Genomic DNA, 25,548 nt, shown 5'->3' on the forward strand with positions numbered 1-25,548 from the left:
TAAGTAAATTACATATATAGTGTTACAATTAAAAAAGAGGTAATATTATAAACCTTGTCATCTACAGTGGAGCGAAAAGTATCAAGTGAAGGTGATCAATGAACTACTAGAGCACTAACCAGCCCCCTGGTAGTTAATTGAGAACTACATGCCGTCAGTTGCAATGGATGTCGGTACTTGTAGTTAATTTATTCACAGAAATCTATGAAAGATTGACACGGCTGTGTGGGCAGAGCCACATTCTTTTTAAATTGTGACAGGAGGTGCAGCAAGAAGATCCCTACCCGCTGTCACAATTAGAAGAGGGATCAGGGAGAGACTGCAGGAGTGGGAACATGTTACATGTTCCACCCTAATAACAGGTGGAACATGTAACATGTTCACAAAGGTGAACTTACCCTTTAAATTAAAGGAATGTAAAAGGCAGAGATGGAACACACAAAAACTCCCATCCAGAAAGGAATGAAGTGGGAATCAGGACAAGGAGATCTTGAAATTAGTATGTTCAATATACATAGGAAGTTGGTGGCTGACTCACTTCCCACCAGACTTCACCTATTACTAAAATATCCCTTTTGGGTGGACTGAATGTTTTATCTATAACATTGTCATATAAAATAGAAATCCATCCTCTACCTCGTCACTGTAAGGATCTTATTCTTAACTTTCATTGTTGCATCTGGTTTGTTGGGAATTTTGGTTTCATGAATATTGGATATTTCATAATCAATGCCATGAAAGAATTGTCCTATAAAGAAAATAAGATATTGCACAGTTAATACAATTAGACCTATACATACAGTACATAATGTGTACAGTATAGAAAGCTTTCTTTTATGCTGGATTAAGGTATATTTCTGGACAAAACCTTTTTTTAATTTTGCATAAAGTGGGGGAAGGTTAGACCCTCTGTCAAGTTTTTGTTGCTGATGGTGTCACCCTTCTATTCGTACTGGTGACCATTTTTTATTGAGGGTATAAGCGGAGATATCCAAAATCTTGGAGCTGTTGAGATTGGAAGAGGTCATGTGCAATCTACCAATGGAGATATATGTCCAAGGCTATGTTCACACTGATCCATCACAAAAGTTTTACGAATTCTGATCCGACTTTGCCCTGCAACTTTATGTCCGATTTCCATGTGACTTCAAGTGCCCCCCCCCCCAGACCATGCCAGACCCTTTGGCCTGGTATGGATTTTGAGGGGAAACCCTACACCAAAAAAAGAAAACGGCGTGGGGTCCCTTATCGTAGCATGCAGCCTGGCAGGTCAGGAAAGGGGGGGGGGCACATGCCGTCAACATAGAGGAGGTGGGTGCTTTGAGGCAGAGGGGGCTCTGCATCCCCCACCCTAAAGTACCTTGTCCCCATGTTAATGGGGACAAGGGCCAGGCTCTTCCCGGCAACCCTCGGCAGTGGTTGTGGGGATCTGTGGGCAGGGGATTATCGGAATCCGAAAGCCCCCTTTAACAGCCCCCAGATCCCGGTCCCCCCTATGTGAATGAGTATAGGGTACATTGCACCCCTACCCATTCACCCCCAAAAAAGGCAGTGTAGTGTAAAAAAAACAAGAGACGGTTTTGACAAGTCTTTTATTAAAAATGAAGAATGTCCCCCATTGTAGCTCCAACATGTCATCTTCCTCCGGTCTTCTCCCCCTGCTGTGTTGTCCCTCCAGTGATGTGTTCTTCCTCCAGTCTTCTCCATCCGGTGATGTGTTTTTCCTCCGCTCTTCTCTCTCCACTGCTGTCTTCCCTGCCGCCGACCCGGTCCGCCTCAGATGCTGGCTCCTGCAGTTGTGTCACCCCTGATGTCTGCCAGCTCTTATATAGACATATGGTGCGGCTATCCGGTGATGTCACCATGAGGCTCTGCCCCTTGTGACGTCACATGACATCACAAGGGGTAGAGCCTCATGGTTACATTACTGGATGGCCACGCCCCATGTCTATATAAGAGCTGTCAGACATCAGAAATAACACAACTGCCAGAGCCAGGGGTTGGAGGAGGACCAGGTTGACGGTAGAGAAGACAGCAGCAGCAGAAGACCAGAGAAAGAACATATCACCAGAGGGACACTTTGGAGCTACAAAAGGGGGACATTCTTTCTTTTTAAAAAAGCACATGTAAAAATTGTCTCTTGTTTTTTCTTTTTTTTTACACTACACTGCTTTTTTTGGGGTGAATGAGTAAGGGTACAATGTACTCCATACTCATTCACATAGGGGGGGGGGGCTGGGATCTGGGGGCTTCCGTGTTACTGTTACCCCCTTACCATTTGGCATGGGGTTTCTCCTCAAAATACGTACCAGACCGAAGGGACTGGTATGGTCATGGGGGGAGGGGACCCAACGCCGTTTTCTTTTTTTTTCAATTTTAGTGTTGGGTTCCCCCTCAAGATCCTCATTTTTTAAATTACATGATATTTTCGCAGGTGTTTATCAAAGGTAAATTTTCAGGAAACACCACACTTAAATTAATTTTAGTGCACACAAACAATAGAATACCCAATTTTGTGGTAAAATCTAAAATATGATGTTGCATCGACTAAATTGATACCGTACATGTCAAGATTTAAATTTGTGCACGCCTGCGAAATGGAGACAAACTACAATACCTAAAATTGTCCTTAGGTGACACTTTTTACAGGTTATCAGTTTAGAGTTAAACATGGGCTTTGGTCCTAAAATGATTGCTCTCACTACGGTGTTCACAGTGATACCTCACATCTGTGGTGCAGTCACCATTTACATATGTGTGCTAAACCTACATGTGCTTTTGCATGCAAGCATGGGGGGACAGGGGCTTTTAAATTTTTTTTATTATTTTTATTTATTTTAAAAAGTTACACTTTTTTAAATTTATTTTTATTGCTATCGTAAAGGGTGAACAAGCCCCTTGTGATAGCGTTGGGCAGTGGCAGGTACTCTTTATGGAGTAATCGGGGGTCTATTAGACCCCTGGCCTCTGATCCTTTCTCAAAGCATCTGGTGAAACACAGATGTGTTTGATCAGATGCTACTCTAGCTGTAACAGCCAGGTTAAGAGAGTACTGAAACTGGAAGTGACGAAATCCACATTGCTTTCGACTTCATAAGTCACAAATGAGATGGGGGAAAGGCTTTTCCTCCATCTCCTTTGCGGGCAGCTGACCCAACTGCTTGCAGCAATCCCGGGCTTCCCAGTAGAATGGGAGAGCCTGGGAGCGGCGGTGGGTGGCGTCAGGAAGGGGGGGGGGCATTCCAATCACTGCAAAAGTGATTGAGCAGCTAAAAAGCTACTCAGAACACTTACCTGAAAGCTAGTTGTCAGCTAATAAAGTAAAGCCAGAATCATGGCTGCAGCTATAGCCATAATCCTGGTATAAACACTTGACACCAAGAGAAAAAAGGTGTTGAGGGACCTCCAACAAACAGCCTGTGATTGACAGCCTTAGCTCTGGTTCTATGTGTTGTGTGAAGGGGCGTGTGTCCCTTCCCTCCAATCAGCTTTCTGATCAAAAGGGAAGACTGAAGATAAACAGGTACAACCTATGCAGGAGGATTTGTTTCATCTCTATGTTTCAACTGAAGCCAGTTACTGGGTACATGTAAGGGTTTACAACCACTGCAAAACATGTATGAATTCCTGACTCGGTACTCTCAGGCCAAGCCCCTGTTTGCTCATTGGAACGTAATAGAACTTTTCCTTTTGATAGTCTTCCTGCATTGTGAAACACTAGGGGACTTTAGGTCCCTATCTATGCATTTCCGCTTGTTGATACCCATTATTTGGTCCGTGATGTTTCCCGGTTGGCTCACGCCCTATGTCTGTATCATGTTTTGCTGCCATGTTCCCCCGCGTTCCATTTTCTTTTATCTAATTGTACACATATACCATGTTTTTGATGTATGTTTATGCCTCTTCTTGAAATAAAAACTTTTGTACAAGAAAACATGTATGAAAACAAATCTCTTACCTAAGAGCCCATGAACTCCTGTAGAAAACATATGATCATCCAGTGTGTAGAACCCCAAGAAATCTCTGCGGAGATCGTGATCTTTTGGAGCTTGATGTAGAATTATAACAAATGTCGCCCCTTCTCCAAATGTAAATGTCACATTTGCTTTCTTGTAGATTACCAAGTTCAACCTAAAAACATTATTAGTGTATGAGAAAAGTGTGCAGAATGTGAATAGATATTTTACTGTGCACCATAGGTGTGCACAGCCCATTGCATTAGGGTGTGCACCCCAAAGCTCAAACACATAATGTATACTCGTGTGTGCATGTGTATATATACTGACGGTGTCAGTAGAGCAATGGATGGTGTCATAAGGGCAGAGATTGGTGACTGCAGGGCAATGGACGATTTCAGAAGTTTTTATTTTTAATATTTTTTACATATATATATATATGAGGCACAAAACAGCACCACTGCACAGAAGATTCCATCTTCTCCCGGTGACCAGGTGATGATGCTGACCCCGGACAGCGTGAGGAGATCCTTCAGTAGGATCAATGCACGCAAAGCTCCGGGTCCTGACAACATCCCTGGGCGTGTACTGAGGGACTGTGCAGCAGAACTCACTGATGTTTTTACAGATATCTTTAACATCTCACTTAGTCAGGCTGTTGTTCCCACATGCTTTAAAGCTACTACCATCATTCCAGTCCCGAAGAAGCCATCTCCATCCTGTTTCAATGACTACCGACCTGTTGCACTTACTTCCATCCTCATGAAGTGCTTTGAACGGTTAGTCATGCATCACATCAAGTCTGCCCTCCCCTCCTCCCTGGACCCATTCCAGTTTGCATATCAGTCCAATCGGTCGACTGATGATGCTATTTCAACTACCCTTCACTCAGCACTTACACATTTAGAGAAAAAAGACTCATACGTTAGAATGCTGTTTATAGACTTCAGTTCAGCATTAAACACAATCATCCCTCAACAGCTCATTCATAAATTGATTGAGTTGGGGCTCAACACTTCGCTGTGCAACTGGTTGTTGGACTTTCTGATTGGAAGACCTCAGGCAGTACGGGTCGGCAGCAACACATCCAGCACCATCATATTGAATACTGGGGCCCCTCAAGGATGTGTGTTGAGCCCCCTCCTTTTTACTCTGCTGACCCACGATTGCACGTCGTTATACAACTCCAACCTCTTCATTAAGTTTGCGGATGACACGACTGTGGTAGGTCTCATTAGTGATAGAGATGAGACAAACTACAGGAGTGAGGTGAGCCGCTTGGCCGGGTGCAGTAACAACAATCTCTCTCTGAACGTGGAGAAGACGAAGGAGATTGTTGTAGATTTCAGGAGAGTGCACACTCAGCATGTTTCTCTGACCATCAATGGTGCGACTGTGGAGAGAGTGAGTAGCACCAAGTTTCTGGGTGTGCACATCACAGAGGACCTCTCCTGGACCGATAACACTGCAGCACTGGCCAAGAAATCACAGAAGCCTCTCTACTTTCTCCGCAAACTGAGGAGAGCCAGAGCCCCATCCCCCATCATGTACACCTTCTATAGAGGCACCATCGAGAGCATTCTGACCAGCTGCATCACTGTGTGGTATGGCACCTGCAATGCGTCTTGTCGGAAGACTTTGCAGCGCATAGTGAGAGCACCTGAGAAGATCATTGGTGTCTCTCTCCCCTCCCTTCAGGATATTTATGGAACCCGTCTCACTCGCAAAGCTTTATGTATTGCAGGTGATTCTACCCACCCATTACACAGCTTCTTCAGTCTGCTGCCATCAGGGAGGAGACTGCGGAGTCTCCAGGCCAGGACCAGCAGACTGAAGGACAGCTTTATCCATCAGGCTGTCAGGAAGCTGAACTCGCTCCGAATTTGCCCCTTTGTCCCTTTTCTGCCACAGGCACCACTGAACTATGCACCTTCCCTCCCCTAGATTCCATATCCTTAGGTCCTTCTACCCCCTCCTCCTAGTAGCATTTGATGACTTGCACTAGTCACTTTGGCAGCATTGGTCTGCTTATTACCTCATTCATCATGGAACGTCATTGGTCTGCACTTTATTAGCTATGTGCATTGCACTGTTTTTGTTTAACCTTATTTTTATTTATTTTTTGGTGTTTTTTAGATTTTTAGGCTGTATTGTTGGTGTTATTCGTATGCACCTGGGGTCTAAGAGTAATGTAATTTCGATGCTCTGTATGTATGTATTGTACATGTGGAAAAATTGACAATAAAGTAGCTTTGACTTTGATAGATATATATATATATATATATATATATATATATATATATATATATATATATATATATATATTTACAATTGTTTTAGCAAAAATAAAGGAGAATGTTTTTTATTTTGTGAAATATCAGGGGTCTAAACAGAGGTAATATGCGTCACACAGGGTGATTAGGGTGTGACCAGGCACATCGGGCACCCCTATGTTGTGCACACTGAAGCTGCTTTACTTGTAGCACCCTCTAGTGTGCCAGATTAAGTGTACATAGTTAGTTGTTAGTGTAGAAATTTGGCCTGGCTAGGAGGGAGGCTGGATGACTCAGCAAGCAGCAGCTCTGGGGTTTCCCCCTGCTTTCTGGAACCTTGGTGAAGCTTTCAGAAGTAGAGGGCAGAGTCTTGGAGGAGCTGCTTGGAGTATTGATGAGGGCCTCAACCAATCCCCAGCAAAATGGTCTGGCAGGGGGCAGGTCCCCTCATAAATATTCAGTCATGCCAGCAGGGAAGTCAAGTGGAAGATGGAGAAGGAGTGCTAAGAAGGCAGTCGTGATCCTTAAGGGAACCCCCAAGTCTGGGGGGGGGTGACATCGGACCTGGAGCTCAGGTGCTGGAGGGACCCTCGACAACACATGGAGGAAATCCTTCCTGGAGGCACAGGAGCAAGGAGTGGACAGCGGGAGCACGTCAGGATGTCCAGGAGTTTTGTAAAGAAGTCAGCCGGGTGAGCTGGTGAGTGAACAATCTGGGAGGACTGTGGAGAGAGAGAGCGTGAGTCTGGAAGGACTGTGGAGAAGTAGCCAGGAGGGCTAGGGAAAGAAGCAGCTGCAGCCTGGCAAGCTGGAAGTGCCTGAAGAGGTGGTGCTGGGATCAGTAGCCACAGGGATGAAAGCTGGACACTGACTTTTCCTTTGCTACACATTTAAAGGGTCCTCGGGTTCCTGCCTTTAACAGGTGATTGTTATGTGCTTTGTCAGATTTGCAAGCAGTGTGCCAGTTTGAGTTCTACAAACAAGTGTGCTGCAGGAAGTGAGTAGTGTATAAGGACTGTACAGTACATAGGAGAAGGTGTCCCTGAAGTTGACTAAGTCAAGTGGGCATCTCATAACTCCCCTACCCACCCCCCCCCCCATCCAAGTTTTAATCCCTCTATAAAATAACAAAGGGCTGGACAGTTTTCTGCCTCAGGGAGACTGAAAATGTGGTGTGCCTGGCCATGCAGGGTGGTGTATCCCATTTCACCTGTGGCTGCTTAGGGGTACACTAGGGAGGGATTCCCCCAACAACACTGGATGTGTTGATGGAGAAATCAAGTGATTTTTCTGGTTCCGGGAAAGAAAAAATTGCACTATGGTCTGTCTTACTGTAAATATGCACTTGGCTAAGTGAACAGCCTATACTCCATTAGTAAACTAACCCCACTGCTGTTGAGTATTATTACAACCCAGTTCCAAAAATGTTGTAATGCTGTGCAAAATTATACATAAAAACAGAATGCAATGATTTTCAAATCTCATAAACCCATATTTTATTTACAAAAGAAAATACAAAGCATAAATGTTTAAACTGAAAAAAATGTACGATTTTAACCGCTTGCTGACCGCCTCTCGTAGGAGTACGGAGGCAGAGTGGGCTGCTCTGGATCATATATCTAGTACGTGATCCAGCATTTCTTGTTGGGGAAGTATTGGAAAAAGCATAAGGGATTTAATGTGAGGTGTAAAAGTGGCAGTGGTAGTTAAAAAAAATATAAGGAATATGGGAAAAACAATATATGGGATAAAACAAGAAAAAGTAAGTAGAAATAATGAATAATAAAAAGTAGTGAAAAAAATAATGTGAGAGTTTTGGTGTGCTTTCAGAAAATGCACCAAAACTGTGGGACATAATAGAGCTCTATGGGAAAATGCAGCTAACCAACACCAACCTGCAGGTACCTAATGCAGTGCACTGCTCCCACAGTGCCGTCAAACTGTACCGCATCAGTGTGAAAGAGGCCTAAAGTAAGTTTCTAACAGCTTAGAAACATTTGCCAATTTAAAGATAGTACCCAATAGGGTAAACAGGGATTCTACTATATTGTATGGAATGTGATACGTATCATTTAACCAGCTCTAATTGTATTGACTAATCTATTGATTGAGAATAGTTTGCATATAAAGGTTTGAACTAGGAGTCCACCCTTTCTCCCCCCTCTTCCCTTTTTCCTTTTTTCCTCTTTACCTCTTTCTGGTCTAGCCTCTCTTCTCTATTGGTAACTACAAATTCTCCTTTTGACAACCCAGGGAACAGGTTTGTTCTAGGGGTTCACATACTGCGATTGTCGTTCCCCTCCCCCCCGAAGGGGGCCGACAGCCGTTGCACATATTACAAGTGTACTCCAGGTTTTAACTAGTGAACACATCTCTTACTACAATAACATTAGGTATGGACAACATGCTTTGGCGTAGCACATTGAGGGTTGCTTGCCTTCAACCCGGGAGTGGACCGCGATGTGTTACATCAAAAATGGAAATGTACCCTTTTTACACGAGTGAGACTAAGGGTATTGAGAATATGATTCCCTATGCCTAATCGGAATTTTGGTGCACTCCTCTCACTTTTAGAATTAACATTACCTGGATACCCTCCCCCATGGTTTATGTGTGTTTCATCTCTTGTGATCTCCTCATGCATTTGTTTTGTCTAATGGAGGATCCACTTAATTGTCAATTTTTCTGACTTTGGATTACTATTGGTAATATGTCTATTTTATACCTTTTGTCAAAATTTTTTAATAAAAAGATTGAAACAGAATAGTTTGCAATTGTTATATTGCTATATCTGATTGATTTATAAGGAAAAAAGATGCCTTTATTATTTCTGTTATTTGTTTGGAAATTCAATAGAACGTCTTTAAAGTTAAAAAAATAAAATAAAAAACATTTGCTGGTTATTCACACAACTGACAGGCTGCTAAGATCTGCTCTCATAGTAAAAGCTAATATTTCATTGCCTAGTTTGCAAACTTTAAAAATTAAAACTGAACTCCATCTTTACCCTCAGTGAACAGTTGTACTTGCTCTTCTCCTGTACTGAAATTACTTACTCTGATTTCACTGGACACTGTAATTCTGGCCATAGATTGTTTCTTATTTTTATCTTGATCAGCCGCCTAGCTGATCAAAAAAAAAAAAAAAAAGCAAATAAACACAACAGCACAACAAACGGATTTCCCTATCCACATATTCAAGGTGGATGCGGGAATTTTCCGGGCTGCCCTATGGTATACTGACAGCAGGATTTCTCTCCTTCCAGAATAACATTTGGCACAGTTGGAAATGTACACAGTATTACGAATGTTTATGTTCACAAGAATACAGTATATGGACACGGGACTTTTTTATTCATGTGATTTTTTTTCTATCCTAATTTTCATGAACTTTATTTTGCTGAAATATGGTTCTGGTTATATGATATAATTCACAGTTCACAATATTTTGTACTGTGCAGCACTGATTTAATATATATTTATGCATTAGAAGTCAGCAAATCAGACAGAGCCTGCCTCATTTCCTGGCTGAAAGACATCCAGGATCATCTAAGCCCTTTGCCTCCCAGCCTGACTGCCCCTAGCCTGTCCCTTAGGTCATTGTATTTAGGCTTTTTCAGTCAAGATGGCTCAGAATCACTTTTGGGTATTACATAGTGCAGTCTTCATGCAAAGCATCTTCAAAATGACAGCCACCCATCAAATATTTTGATATTTGTATAACTCCTCCCAAGAGCTAGCCCACTGTTGCCTTAAAAGGTTTTATGAAAAAAAAATGTAATTAGCATTGATGGCATAAGGACAGAAAGGAGGTAGCAGGGAAAGCAAAATAAAATCATATTAGACTTCAGCTATAATTTCTCCACCATGTGTATACAGTAGGTACAAAGGTGGGTGTAAATGCCTAATGTGCATTTTTTTGGGCACAGGTTCACTTTAACATAAAATAATATTATACCTGTCATCATAAATGCTATAATAATGAAATGGTGGACAAGGGTAAACTGGGACCAACCAAGCAATAGTCACCTGTCAGATATACCCCTAAATTATATCCATGTGCTAGAAAACCAGCCTATAACAAAATGGCATAAAAAGGAAGGATAAAAATATAATGATGTACACATTGTGACGGGAGTCACTTTGATTGATGGGCCCGTGGAACACAGCTTACCTTAGAGAGGTTGGTAAATACTGCTGCCACCAATGTAACGGAACCTCAACCCACACTGTACTTGTGGACTTGCGTCAGTATACGGCTTCCTCCCAGTCATGAACATAGATATCAGATTTTCCCAGCCGCCCTCATACAAAGCTAGCCAACATCTTAGCTTCTACTGGAATCTTCTCCTTTATTGAACAGTTTCACACTCAATTTATACACACATGAGCACATCCCCCTCCTGATCCAATTACCCCATCAGGTCAGGGGTTACCTGATTAAATATGAAACTGTATATAGAAATATAATTAACATATCTAAAGAACAACCAACACAAACAGTATACTATTTCCACTCAGCAACTAACAGATGACAATGATTCATTCAACCTGAGCCAATTACCAAGCAGATGGCCGTCCTCAAGCTACTGAAATACAATACACATTACCTCAATACACAATCAATAGGGAGAGCCTGTCTAACATTGAAGGACATGGAACAGAAGCCAATGGGATTAGCTCTTCTCGAGATACATGGCTGACAAAGATTACTGTCCCACTTGAAGCAATCAAAACCATATTCCCAGTGTTCATTAAGTATCTGTCTTTCACTCCCAGTGACAGTGAGTACCGTTACACACAATAAACATGTTTTAATTATTTTTGAGGCATTATCATAAGTAAATACAAAGGTAGTACCCTTGAGTGGGATACTAGTGGTAGTACAGGTAATTTCTAGTTTGGCTCAGGGCTAAGCCTGAGCCATGGAATCTAGGTCAGGGTTTTTAGAGTTCAGGGCTGGAAACCTCATCCTGGCAGCTCTCTGTTGCCTCCCCCTGGTTCTAGAATTTTGGAGAATATTCTAGAAATTAGTGGGCAGAAGCTAGAAGGTTGTCTTGCATATTTAGGGGCCCTTAGCCAATCCCCAGGAAGTGGTCCTGGCAGGGGACTAAGTGAGCCCTTAAAATGATATGAGTCATGCCATCAAGGGGAGTGGGGTAAAAGATGGAGAAGGAGTGCTGAGGGAGACTGTCGGTGGCCTTTAAGGGACCCCTGCCGGGTAGGGGTTTTACCTTGGGCCGGAGCTCGGATGTCTTGCCTGGAAGGATCCTACCACAGGAGGCAGTTGGAAGGAGGCTTTCCTGAGAGGCAGCGGGAGCAAGGAAGGACATTGTGAGTAGATCAGCACGGTGCAGGGACAGACAAGGGGAGAAGGGGAGAGACTGCCACATTTGGCACGTCTCTCTTAAAGACAGCAGTATCAGTCGGGTAGACTGGGAAGAAGAAGCAGCCAGGTGGGCTGATGAAGCAGCAGCTGGGTGGGCAAACTTTGTCTGCATAAAGCAGAGCCGGAACCAGTGTCTACAGGGAAGCAGAATGTGTTGCAGGATGCAGTTCACTCCTCCAGCCTGTAAGGGGCTGTTGTTAAGCAAACAAAAGCCCTTAAAGGGCTGAACCCAGCGGAGATGTACAGAGGATCAAGATTTGTGCAGGAGGAATAAGTGCAAGTTTCTTTTTTTTATATATTCACGTTTTTTTAATTTTTCAGTAAGCATATAAAAATTAAAATTGTTACAAAAATCACCGATCATATATAAACAATACTTATAAACTTTACAATCTTAGTGACCCCTCCCTAAAATGAGGAGAGGAAAAAAAAAAAAAGGAGAAATGTTTAATTGCTAACCAAATCCCCTCCTATTCTATTCTCTAATATCCTACTTCCATCTCAGAATCCCTCTCTCCTATGCTTTATATCTCCTACCCCTGACCCAGATCCCTGAGGTCCAGGTAGTTTTACTCCTAAGCTGTATCGCCCATCCGCCTCAAACACCCAGCATCTTTATATACCATATGTCCATACATCTTCCTTTTTTTTAAACTTCATCCAGTCCCTCAATATATCCAGATATTTCCCACATGAGTCCTCTGCTGCAGATGTCGTTTCTTCCATGGATCTCACCCAATCCACCCTTACGGCCCAATTCCTCATACTCGGGGCTTCTGGCAATCGCCAGAATGCTGGAATCAAGCTTTTGGCTGCGTTCAATAAATGAGGCACTAGCGTGTTTTTATACACCGTCACCTTTTTCTCCGTGCTGTGAAACAAACAAGTCCAATGTTCTACCTGGATACAGTCTCCTGTAATCTGGTGGATTGACCTGGTGATCCCTTCCCAAAAAACTTGTATCTTTGTGCACGCCCACCACATATGCGCAAATGTTCCAGGGGCTTCGCCTCCCCTCCAACAAGTTGGGGATATCTCTGCGCCGTAACTCTGAGCCCTCTGTGGAGTAAGATACCACCTAGCAAATAGTTTATACCACATCTCCATTGTCCTTAAATCAACCGATGAGCAACAGGCTAATTTTAAAACTTTCCTACTCTTTTCTTCATCTTGAAGGGACCCTAATTCCTGTTCCCATTTCCCTAAATATGGCAGTTATACGGGTTCTAATTCCCTAAGTAGAATCTTATATATTTTTGATATGCTATGTTTAATGCATGTTGGGGAGCCAAACAATTTCTCCAATGGCCTCATATTATCCCTTCACCGCACAGGTTGCGCTAGGGACTGCACAAAGTGCTGCAATTGTGTGTATCTCCATTTATCAAATGGCATATTCCCCCATTTTTGTGTTATTTATGAAAATGATTCTATTCCCTACTATTACGTCTTGTAGCTGTATCACTTCATTTTTTGCCCATCTACCAAAATAGAAGTAATCTACTGTCCCTGCTTTGAAATAATTAGTGTCAATTAATTAAATCAAGGGTGCATTATAGTCCCAATGAGCCATTCAACATAAGCTATCCCATATCCTTAACGTGTTCCTAGTCAATGTGTTTGTGTTATTAGCCAAATCCCAATATGCCCATGGAACCCAAACCATCTTTTCCAGATCTTCCCTACTTTGTGCACATTCAATTCCCACCCAACTCGGCCTTCCTTATTACGCATCCAGTCTGCTATTCGTGCTATAGAAATTGTCTGATAGTATTTTTTTAAAATCGGGCGCCGCAACTCCCCCTCCCAAACCTTTTCCCCCTTTGTTAACACTGCATAAACAAATCTAGTTTTTTGTGTGCCCATGTGTATTTTAATACCTTTGCTCTTAGCTTCCTGAAGTAAGCCTGGAGGAGCGTGATTGGGACCATTTGGAATATGTATATGAGCTTGGGGAGAATATTCATTTTTACTGCATTTATTCTACGCAACCATGAGAGGGGTCTGTATCTAAGGGAGTTCAGTTGTTCCTTTACCTTATTTAATATGGGTATATAATTGGCCTTATACAGAGTTACTAGTGATTTAGTTCATTTAATTCCAATGTATCCCAGTTCCTCTCTACACCATTCAAAGAGGAATTTGGGCTGGATTGCCTGTTCTTTCTTTGGTATTGTAATGTTCAAAATCTCAGATTTAGCTATGTTGACTTTGAAATTTGATAGCTTCCTGTATCTCCCCAACTCCCCCAGCACTACCGGGATAGTTAGCCTAGGGTTAGAGATTAAAAAATAGTACATCGTCCACATATGCGGTTACTTTGTACTCCCTATTCCATACTTTCACCTCTTTAATGTCTGAGTTTTTATGGATTGCTGCCAATAAGGCCAAGACAAACCGCTTTGGGGAAAGGGGGAGCCCTTGCCTAGTTCCATTATGTAGCTCGAAGGGGAAGGACAAACTGTCGTTCACTCTTATTCTTGCCATTGGGTAACAGTAGAAGGCAGAGATCCATTGCATCATCCTATCTCCAGTGCCTAGGTACCTCAGCGTTTCCAACATGAGGCTCCAATCGACCCTGTCAAAGGCCTTTTTGGTATCTACTGACAGTAGCACAGCCGGAGTGCCATTCTTTTTCACTTCATGGATCAAAAGAAGTGACTTAAGGGAGCTGTCCCTCCACTCTTGCCCGGACACAAAGCCTACCTGATCATTATGTACTGTATCTATCTTGGCAATAAGAGTTTTAGTTTTTTTCTGCTATAATTTTAGCAAATATTCTTAAATGAGAGTTATGTAAGCAAGCAAAGACTCTCTCCTTTCCCCCACTATATTGAAATATGTACATAATTTAGGGACTAAAATGTTTTGAAACCTTTTATAATACGTGATAGAATACTCATCAGGACCCAGACTCTTCCCCAGGGAGATATTCGTTATTGCCCATCCCACCTCTTCATGTGTAATCGGGACCTCTAAGTCCTCTTACTCCTCTCTAGGTAACCTTGGGAGATCAAGCTCCTGCAGATATTCCCTCACAGCCGGATCTTCCTTTCCACTTTCCCTACCTTCCTCTTTCTTTCTAACATTATACAGCTGACTATAGTATGAATGAAATACCTGAGCGATATCCGGGGATGAATGTACTATTTCCCATTCTCATTTTTAATTCTGGAGATATAGGATGTGTTTTTTTTCTCCCTTACTGCTTTTTCTAGCCATTTCCTGGGTTTATTTCCCATTGGTATTTTTTTTTCATAACTATATGAAATGCGTTTTTTGTCTCCTGCTCCATAAGTGCTGTAAGTTCCCCGCTGTTATAATACTAGTAGGAGTCTGTCGTGTAGAGGAAGGCCTACCGATTGCCAGTGGGCAGAGCTTGGATGGGAACCCCCAAGGTAAGTAGCACAGGCTAACCTGAGGTGTGGAATCTAAGTATCCACCGGTCTTCACCAGAGCCTCTGATGGTGAGGATGGATTTGGCTGCGGGTGAATACCAGGTCGCGGTCCCCAGGGTCGCCCAACCAGGGGAGGACTGGTCAAGGTCTGAAGGCAAATGAGCAGACAAGGAGGATCCAAGAGAATAGTCAAACGGGCCGGGGTCAGGACAGGAAGCAAGCAAACAAAGTCAGGGAGGAGCCAAAGGTCAACAGGAATCAGGCAGGGATCAACAGGACGCAGGTTCAGGAACATGGAGAAGCTGAAGACAAGACAGCAAAGGCACAGTGCTGCTGAGGTGTTTAAATAAGGCAGCCGGTTGCCAATTGCTGCAATTAGCCTGCACAAGGTTAACCCTTTGGATGACAGACAGCACATCAGTGTGCTCAGGGAGCGTTCCTAACATTGCCCCCCCCCCTTAAGGGCAACCTCCGGGTGCCCAACAAACTGCTTTTCTGAGGATGGGCAAGAAAAAACGCCTGGATCAGGTCTGCGGCATGAATGTTCCTCTCAGGTTCCCAGGAATTCTCTTCCGGCCCATAACCCTTCCACTTAATAAGGAACTGAAGCTGGTTACCTCTTTTCCGGCAATCAAGTACAGCCTCAACTTCGTACTCCATGTCGCCATCCACCATCACTGGTTCCGGAGGTCCAGAGTTTCTGCAGGGGAAGGTGTCGGGAACCACGGGTTTTAAAAGAGCGACATGGAACACAGGATGGATCCGTAGGGTATTAGGTAAGGATAACTCATAGGACACGGCATTGAGTCTTCTTTTAACGGGGAATGGGCCGATAAACCTGGGAGCCACCTTCTTGGATGGGCAGGCCAAGCGGAGGTTAGCTGTGGATAAAAAGGCCTGGTCACCTGGTTGGAGGATCAGCTCTCCCCTCTTCCTCCCATCAAAGACTTTCTTGGATGCCACCTAAACCTTGGCCAAAGTTTCCTGCAGGAGATTGTTGTTACAAGTGAAGAAGCCGATGGGCCCAGGACTGAGGTTCGCCTAGTAGCAGCGATATGACGAACCCCACCTTGGTGGCCTCCAAGGAGAAGGTCCGGGTTGCAAGGAAAAGTACAGCTGGCAAGCATTGCGAAAGGCTTGAAATTTGCACCAATCTCCGGAGAATTTTTCAGGGTTCGGGACCCGTGGTTCCGGTGGCAGCATCACTACGGTGGTACTAGGAGCGATTCCTGTGGACGCTGCAGTAGCAGAAGGAGCAGATAACACCGGAGGATTCCCTAGAAGAGTTGCAGAATGCAACCGCCCCTCGAGCTGTGTGTAACCATCCTGGAGGGTCTTTACGGCTTGCGACAGAGCTGCTAGATGTTGGCAGATCTCCTCCAACGGCGAGGCCTCTCTTGCAGGCTCCGACACGGCTGTCTTGTACCGTTATAATACTAGTAGGAGTCTGTCATGTAGAGGAAGGCCTACCGATTGCCAGTGGGCAGAGCTTGGATGGGAACCCCCGAGGTGAGTAGCACAGGCTAACCTGAGGTGCGGAATCTAAGTATCCACCGGTCTTCACCAGAGCCTCTGATGGTGAGGATGGATTTGGCTGCGGGTGAATACCAGGTCGCGGTCCCCAGGGTCGCCCTACCAGGGGAGGACTGGTCAAGGTCCAAAGGCAGATGAGCAGACAAGGAGGATCCAAGAGAATAGTCAAACGAGCCGGGGTCAGGACGGGCAGCAAGCAAACAAAGTCAGGGACGAGCCAAAGGTCAACAGGAATCAAGCAGGGATCAACAGGACGCAGGTTCAGGAACATGGAGAAGCTGAAGACAAGACAGCAAAGGCACAGTGCTGCTGAGGTGTTTAAGTAAGGCAGCCAGTTGCCAATTGCTACAATTAGCCTGCACAAGGTTAACCCTTTGGATGACAGACAGCACATCAGTGTGCTCAGGGAGCGTTCCTAACACCCGCTCTTCTCAATTAGTTCTCACTGCTCTGGGATGCCATTGGGTCTAGTCTGTTGTTCCAGAATGTGGATCTCCCTAAGTAACTGGTTCTTCCTCTCCTTTTCCCTCTTTCTTTGTGTCCCAATGCCTATTAATATGCCCCTTACATAAGCCTTATTCGTTTCCCACAGAATAGTCCGTGAAATCTCTGGTGTTCCTTGGTGTATCATTAACAGCAAAAAAGCTCTCAGTTCCTTTTCCACCTTCTCAATTATCTTAGGGTCCTGAATGAGCAACTCAGTTCAGTTTCCAGATTCTTTCTCTGGGTGCTGGTGTTAGTAAATCTAACTGGGCCATCACTGGGGCATGATCAGAGAGTGTAATAGGCTTAATGGTCGCGTCCCTGAGGGAAGTTAATAGTTGATGCTCTATTAAAATATAATCAATCCTTGAGTAGGAGCCATGTACTGAGGAAAAACAAGTATAATCTCTTTTTTTTTGGGGTGTCTGACCCTCCAAGCGTCCACCAGTAAACTTCTAATTTCATTCAAAAGAAAGATTGGGTGTCTGGAGGTCATTTAGCACCACACCAACTTGAACAATTGGATAAGAAAATTGAGGCTTTTGATTGGTGCAAAAATAAGCAAAAAAATATATATAAAAATAGTAAATATTATTACCACCTGGTGGTAAAACCCTTGGAGGAGGATCATTGACAAGAGAGACACTTAATGACTCAATAGGAATTTCTGTGGCCAGTCCCGACAACAGGAGGAAGATTAGTTTATACCTGTATTATTCAAATATAGTTGATTTCCGGCTTCATAATGTGGTCCCTACTACCTTGCAGTTAAAGTAAAGGATTTTTTGTGGTCCACTACTTTCCCCTATGACTGCTGATGTCCCACCACAGGCAGGAGTTGAAAAAGCCTAAGTGTTGTTTTCCTTAAAACATCTCTCACCTCAATCTGCTTATTTAAGCATTCATTTTTGCTATATGATTCTTTCCGGGTGACCTGCGATATTTTACATATTTAGTATCCAACTATCTCCTGAAGAAGCTAATATTTACTAGTGAAACATATTGAGTGTATTGGATCAGCTGCTTAGCCATTTGTAAAAAGTCTTTTTATTTGATGTTTTTACAATTCTGTACCAACAAAATGTACTACAGTAAACCCCCCTCCATTGCGGGGGTTACGTTCCGGACCCAGCCGCGAAAAGTGAAATTCCGCGAAATAGAAAAACCCTATTAAAATGCATTGTAGGCATGATTTTTTTACTGTCACTGTACGTGTAGAAGCATTTTAAGGTCTTTAAACACACTTTTAAAACAATAGAAACTCATTTAAACACATAAAAGATACTTAGAGACAGAGCAAGAGCTATGAAAAACACAAAAAATCTTTCATGTTTAATGATTTATATAGTAAAATAACATTACAAAAAAAAACGCGAATTACCGGGACCGCAAAAACTGAACCGCGATGTAGCGGGGGATTACTGTATATATATATATATATATATATATATATGCTTGTTTTTGCTCCAATCAAAAGCCCCAGTTTTGGTATCCAATTGTTCTAATTTCATTCTGCCGTTGTAGTGGGAGATGAGAAAGCCCCATTGAAGAGTCCGCACCTGGGTCCAACCCTATGTTGACGTCTCCCACTATAATGAGCCTCCCTTCTTTAAATATCATCAACCTTTTTAACATTTTTCTCAGAATCGTATTCTGCTCTCTATTGGGGGAGTAAATGTTTGCAAAAGTACACTCCATATCAAATAGTTTTCCCTTAATAAACAGAAAATAAACTCGAAACCAAGTCACCATAAAACCACATAGGAAAAAGGCGAGATGACAATTTAATCTCTGAGGCATGTGTAATATGTATTTCTTGTAAGTCAGCCACTCCCGCCCCAAAATGATGCAGTTCTTTAGTTACCTTATGCCTTTTGCTAGGTGTATTCAAGCCCCTAACATTACATGATACTAGATTAACCAAAGCCATGAGCAGCCACAGGAGCAACTAGCATAGTCTTTACCGGAGAGAGGTCCTGTATTGAGAGAAAGAAAGAAAGGAAGAAGGAAAAAAAAAAAGAAACAAACAAAACCCCAACACCCATCTCAAGAGGTTAACCCATCGGAGTACTGGACAAATTGTACGGACCTGGTGACACACAGCCATGTGCCGCCTCCTGTCCATACCTTCCCATGGGGTAACCCCTCCGGCACTCTGATCCAACCCTACCCACTGGAGCAACAAGCCCTCCAGCCCTCTCCCCCCACACCGTCACCCCAAGAAGGAAAAAAGGCATGGGAGAAGAGATGAGGAAAGAGGGGGGAGGGAGGACAAGAGACAACCTCATGTTCCCTCCCCCCTTCCCTCACTCACTCCCCCCATTCACCTACTCTTCCCTCCCACCCCCCTCTCACCCCCCTCTCTACTCGAGATCACCACTCCTCCCTCAACATCATTGGCATGCCAGGGATCTCCTCCCACCCCAGCAGGGCTGGGAGTGGTAGATTCAGTTTGCTGCAAAATTCTCCCAGATTTTCAGGGAATCTCAGGACCGCTGTGTGGTCATCTGCTTTCACTATGAGGCAGGCCCCAAAACCCTAACGATAGGAGATATTAGAAGCCTGCAGCAGATCTATCAGGGATTTAAGGAGTCTCCTTCTTGCCAGAGTCTCGGCAGACAGATCACCGTATAGCTGTAGGTTCACTCCTTCAAGAGTAATCCCAGAAGAATTTAGGGCATTTTCCATAACTCTCATCTTTTCTTCTGCATAGTGAAACCTCACAATCGCATCTCTTGAGGCACCCCCACCCTGGCTTTGGTATCCTCCCACCCTGTGCATTCTGTCCCTCCTTTCCCAGCATAAGGTTTAAGAGACCCTGCACTTCTGTTATCGGGTCTTCTTCCCCCTGGTTCTCTGGTAAGCCCTTAATTCGCACATTTTTCCTTCGACTTCGATTCTCCTGGTCTTCTAATTTATATAGTAGGGAACGATTAGCTCTCTACAGTAGCTTCATCTGTTTGCTCAGATCATCCAGTAATCAGTCATGTACATCTATTCTCCCCTCCATTTCCTCCCCAAGGCCGAGTACCTGTCCAATATCTGCCCTGACTGCTGCTATATCCAATTTCAAGGATGTTTCCACTTTAGCCAGTAGTCTCACTAATGATTCCTTAATAATAGGTAGGCTTGCTTTGGGATCCTCCAGGCCACCATCTCCTTCTGCGAAGACTGAACTCTCCCTTTTAGAGCCTCAACTTTGTGCCTTAGGTACCCCTTGAGGTGCCCCTCCAGTAATTTTTGATCTAGTTGTCCCTAGGCCACTGATCCTCCCTCCTGAACGCTCTTTTGTTATAGGTCTTTGCTTTCCTGTCCCAATCCGCCCTGGGGCCCCATATATTGGGCTATTAAACCCTTCTTCCACCATACTGGTCTCTGCTGACATATAGCTCTGGATGCCTCCTGGGATAGGAGCAGGTTGGATTACTTTGCTGGTTTTTGATTTGCCTCTCATTCTTGGTCCGGAATGGTATCAACTGAAAGGTGAAGAGGGGAGGACACAAAAAAAAAGGATGCCTAGGCAGCAAGGAAAATTACTACCCTCAAAAAAGAGTGGTAAAGTGGTGATGATGATGGGAAGTTTAATATTAAAAGCAAACGGCCCAGCCTGCAGAGGTTAAATATAAACTCAGGTCCTTTAATCAAGAAGTAGAGCTTTCAGCTGAGCCCATAAGTGAAGGAGGTATAGAGTATACAGCAGTTAGACAGAGTGTACAGCAATAGGAGGCCCTCTGTTAGTTGTTATAGGAGGACATCTCTCTCTGTATCAGTCCTTTCCCTTCCATTAGTTCAGGGGTCATCACCCTGGCTTCTCCCCCTCAGAGGGCTCTGTCGCACAGCCTTACATAAATCCCCCTGAGGCAGGCTTACCCCTTCCAAACTGTTGAGGCAAACAGGACTCCTCTTAGTCCCCATCTTCTGCCAGTGGGGGTGGCGGGGACTCATGTGCAGGGGGGAGGTGACCTGTGTGATGGTGTAGAGATCAGATGGATCAGGCTTTTCTGCATCGGCGGGGGCAGGAGGCCCGGGTTCCAGCAGCGTAGGGTTCCCATCTGCGCTTTGTTCAGGCGGCCGAACACATTTGATTCTGGCATGGACCGCGGGATATATCGGGCGGCAGACGGTGGTGGGGGATCGGGTAGCGACCTGTCTACTCTGGAGCAAGTGTCATCACATCATCGCATCGAAGCTCCTTCCCCCTCTGTAACTACAAACACTCAATAAATTTAATTTGTAAATAAGGAGGAAGTTGTCTCTGGTTCTGTTGTTTGTCAAGTTGTCCATACCATAATTCCCATCCCGAACCAAGTTATCCCCTAATAAAAACAACAAAAACAAGCTAAAGGACTCTTTTCTGTGTCTGGATGCTAGTTGAAGATGCTATGTTCCTGGCTGTGCAGCAGTGGCGAATCCTGACATTTGCAACTCCTATGGGGGTAGTGCTACATATAAAATACATAGCTATTGCTGAGTCAGTAGGCCTTGCCTAGTTGCGCGGAACTTCCACCATTTAAAGAAATACTTGTTAATTAATGGAATCAATATTTGTAAAATGTATTTGTTTACCCTTGTTTTTTGACAGATGCTTTCTTTCCCCATGTGAACATTTCGGTGATTTTACCATTCATAATAGTGATTGTCTCAGTGGTCACCTCAATTATCAGCATCATTTTTTTGTTTACAATGCCCAGTCTTCCAAAATATGTCTCATGTGATAAAACACTGTTGTCTCCTTTCTTATTTCCAATAAGTTCCCCATTAACTGCAATTCCTAGAGAAAGACAGCAGAAGTTGTTAATAAGGTCAGAGCAGGCACATGTATTACTTCAATAGGTAAGAGTCAAACTTTAGTTTTTTCAAAATATTAAAGGTGGCCATAGCCATGACTGATCTGTTGGCTGGAATGTTTAGGCCTGTTGGTCTTTCCTTAAACAGGAAGAGCCTGGTGGTGGGCAGCTCATGCACTACTAGTGCCTATGTTTTTTGCACCTATTTTTGTTAGTTGGCTCACCTGATGTCTGTTTTATGTCTATGGGCACCACAGAGGCCTTATCACATGCACAGTTCTGTGGCTGATAATGCATTAATGCATTTTCTTTTGAATGTCTCCTGGGTCTTACCCCTCAAAGTCAGAATTTTAGTATTTTATTGCTGTGAGGCCTTACCTAAGACAGCTGTATAAAAAGTATGTTTGTCAAAATCTGAATATGTTTGTCCAGAATACTGGATCCTTTTTCAAGTACTGGCTCTCCTTTTCCTATATGTGTGGTCAGGTGTATGAGGATAACATTACATACCTAGCTCTTTGTCTTCAATAAGATTCAGTACCACGCCAGGTTCCTCTTGTATATTAAAGCACAAAGCATCATTCTTTTGTGGGACTTTTATAACAAAATGAGGGTCTGAGTCAACTGTGAAAACAAAAGAAATGGTAGGTAAAAAATTGTTTAGCCAAAATAGCCCATCAGATTACAGCAAGAGGTTCCTAGGCCCTCTGTTAACCAATCCAGTCTTTCTGGAATGATTTTGCTGGCCATGTATTTATTGGTAAATGAGGGCAAGAGGAGACATTTGAACTATGATTTGTCTGAAAGTGTGAGATTTTTTTCCATTAAGACAGCTAACAATTCTTAAGAATACGTTTACAAACATTTTGGAATAGAATATTTATTTTAGTTCTAATGCCTGAAGTTTTCTTTTTTTTTTTACCGTAATGCATTCTCCGCAATAAGGTAAAAAATCTTCAATGTGCTGCCCCCACCTTTTACTTACCTGAGCCCAATCTTGATCCAGCAATGTGTACCAGAGCAGTGGCTATCTCGACTCCCTCCCTCCGCATTGGACAGAGAGACAGCAATGGGAGCCACTTGTTCCTGCTGCTGTCAATCACAGCCAATGAGGAAAGAGCAGGGGGGGCCGAGCTGTGCTCTGTGTATTAATGGGCGCACACAGAGTCTACTCAAGAGTAAGCATGCAGGAGTGCCCCCATAGCAACTGGCTAATTGTCTTGCTATAGGAGCAATCGGCAGGGAGGAGAAGTCAATGCCAGTGGGAGACCCGAGCAGGGATGCTGATAGGGGGGTACCACCGGCCCTCCTGTAGGGGGCCCGAATAGCAGGAGGATCGGTGGAGCAGAGAACAAACTATAACAGAACAGTGCGGCTCTTTGCAGCGACTGAAATACGGTTTCTCCCCCTCTCCCTTCCTCTGGCTTTCAGCTGCTGGATGAGACACACATGGGCAGATTTAGGGAGGTGCTGGGATGGGCTGTGCCCACCTAGATTTCAGTTCTGCCCCCCCCCCTCCAGACTGGCCCTCCCTTGGATGATGTGCCTGGCTGGCAGCCACTAAGATCCTTCCCCCCTGCCCCTGCCCCTGCCCCTGCCCCTGCCCCTGCCCGCACTTAGGGCCAGGACAATGAGATGGCAGCCTGGAGGCTGGAGCAGTGAGAGAAGAAGAGGCAGAGAGGAAACAGCCAGGTGGAGGTGCGCTGTCTTGTGCTCACCTCGTATCAGAAAAACACTCATCTTTACAGCACATTAGACAGGATCGCTCTTAGATCGCGTTGCTGCCGGGAGATGAGCAGCCCTTGAAAGAGATAATCACACTGCATGTGTGCGTACAATCCAATGCGATCTGAGAGCAAGCTGTGCTGACACAAGGCAACAGTACAACAAAGCGCACCTCCTCCTGGCTTTGTAGTGGCTTTTCGCTTTCCCCCTGTAAGTTGGGGGAGGGGGGATAATAGTTTGTGCTTGGGATGTTTGTGGAGGAGGGGGAGTGGGCTGTGCTGGAAAGTGACATGGGGATTGGGGATATGTGCTAGCAGGAGGGTTTTGGGTGGGGGGGGGGGTTGGAGCCAGGAGGGAGGGATGTTTGTAGTAGGAGGAGGGCGGGGGATTTGGGTAGGGAGGACGAATTTGTGCTGGGAAGGATGATTTAGAGGGTGTTGTGCTAGGAGGAGGGATTTGAATAAAGAAGATTTGTGCTGGGAGGGGGTATTTTGTGCTAGGGGGGTGGGGGAATTTGGGCTAATAGGAGGGATTGGTGGGGATTTGTGCTAGTGGGGAATTTGGGGGAGAAGATTTGTGCTAGGATAGAAAGTTTGAGAAGAATGAGGATGTGTGCTAGATAGGGTGATTTTTTGGAGTGGCTGATTTGTGCTAGGAGGGGAAATTTGAACTAGGAGTTGGGGGGATATGTGCATTATTATTTGGGGATCATTTTGGCTTGCAGACGGAATTTATGTTTTTCATGTATGATGAAATGTTTGTGTCCACTAAAAATGATTTTTTATGTATTTTTAGTGAAAATATTGTTTTCATATTTTCACGGAAGGTGGGGGGGCAGAACCAAGTAACTTTGGTGTGCTTATGCAGGAGTTACGTCATCCATGACTGACCAATGGAGAAGACAGAGGTCTCCATGCCCAGGAGAGGATGGCAGCGGTGGCAACAGAGCAGCTAGGGGAAGTGTGGACCTCACGTCTCTGGAGGAAGGCACACTAAAATATAACAAATGGATGGATTGAGCCGGCAATACTGTAATCTGTATAGAAATTTATTGGTGACTGGTTACAAAGGAGGGACAATAAAATAAAAAAGCTGACGTGTTGCAGAACAGCCCCATTCACTTGAATAGGTCCTGTACAGCAGGAACTACTGCCCACTGAATGCAACAGGGGGATCATTCTTGCCACAAAGCAATGCATCAGGGCACCAACATGTACTCAATCCCTGGTGGCTGCCTTTGCAGCTTAAGAGGCTCAACTGTCTGATTTTACTGCCCCCAACCGCAAGTGTTAGAGAACCTAAGAGTTATATCTTTGGTGAGGCATTCACATACTGCACATCTAAAGGGAGGACAGGGGTATGCATTGTTTCTTGTTACTACACCAGGACTGATCATATCAATTTAACAGTTTAACAGCCACTTTGCACCCTATTCAAGCAAGTATAATGCCATAGCCTTGATCAACAGAATAGCTACAGAACAAAAATAGATAGGAAACTGTCAGCTACACAAACTGCATAATTCTTGAAATCCATATAGAAAATTGATTTTATTTAATTACACTTGAAATTTTACTTCAATTTTACTTCAAGAACAAGAAACACGTTACCCCAGTTAGATGGCAATAAGGGAGCAGAAATCTGGTAACCTGAAAAAAAAAAAAAAAATATGAGTAAGATAAAAAGCCATACCACTAGTGAAAAAAATAATTTGTTCTTAAAGTGGGGTGCACATTATGAGAAAATTAAACAAACAATTGTCCTTTTTTCCATGAAGGTGCGTATGAAGGCAAATGTTCTTTCTTGTGTATGACTTCAATGATTGTTGCCATCTTCTTCGGGTCATTCTTTGCTTGTGATCATGCCCGTTTTTCTCTATTAGATTATTTACATACAATTTCTTCACATACGATAAAAACTTTCTAGCTTGCACCTTCATTTTTTTTCATCTGAACAGTTGGAATTGGCTCTCAAAAGTACTATACTAACAATCAGATAAATCGAC

General features: G+C 43.9%; 1 protein-coding gene across 1 annotated transcript in view; it reads right to left on the reverse strand.

Moving 5' to 3' along the window:
* LOC309562159 (inter-alpha-trypsin inhibitor heavy chain H3-like) overlaps nt 1–25,548 on the reverse strand; it is a 234,519-nt gene that overhangs the window by 6,652 nt on the left and 202,319 nt on the right. The window contains exons 18-22 of the mRNA XM_082266284.1: nt 25,154–25,259; nt 22,329–22,442; nt 21,598–21,802; nt 3,959–4,131; nt 637–748 (exon numbers count right to left, since the gene is read on the reverse strand). Of these exons, the coding sequence (XP_082122410.1) occupies nt 637–748; nt 3,959–4,131; nt 21,598–21,802; nt 22,329–22,442; nt 25,154–25,259 (710 nt within the window). The remainder of the gene's footprint in view (nt 1–636; nt 749–3,958; nt 4,132–21,597; nt 21,803–22,328; nt 22,443–25,153; nt 25,260–25,548) is intronic.

This window comes from Pelophylax lessonae, assembly GCF_965119305.1.
Source record: "Pelophylax lessonae genome assembly, chromosome: 8".
Classification (NCBI taxonomy): domain Eukaryota; kingdom Metazoa; phylum Chordata; class Amphibia; order Anura; family Ranidae; genus Pelophylax; species Pelophylax lessonae.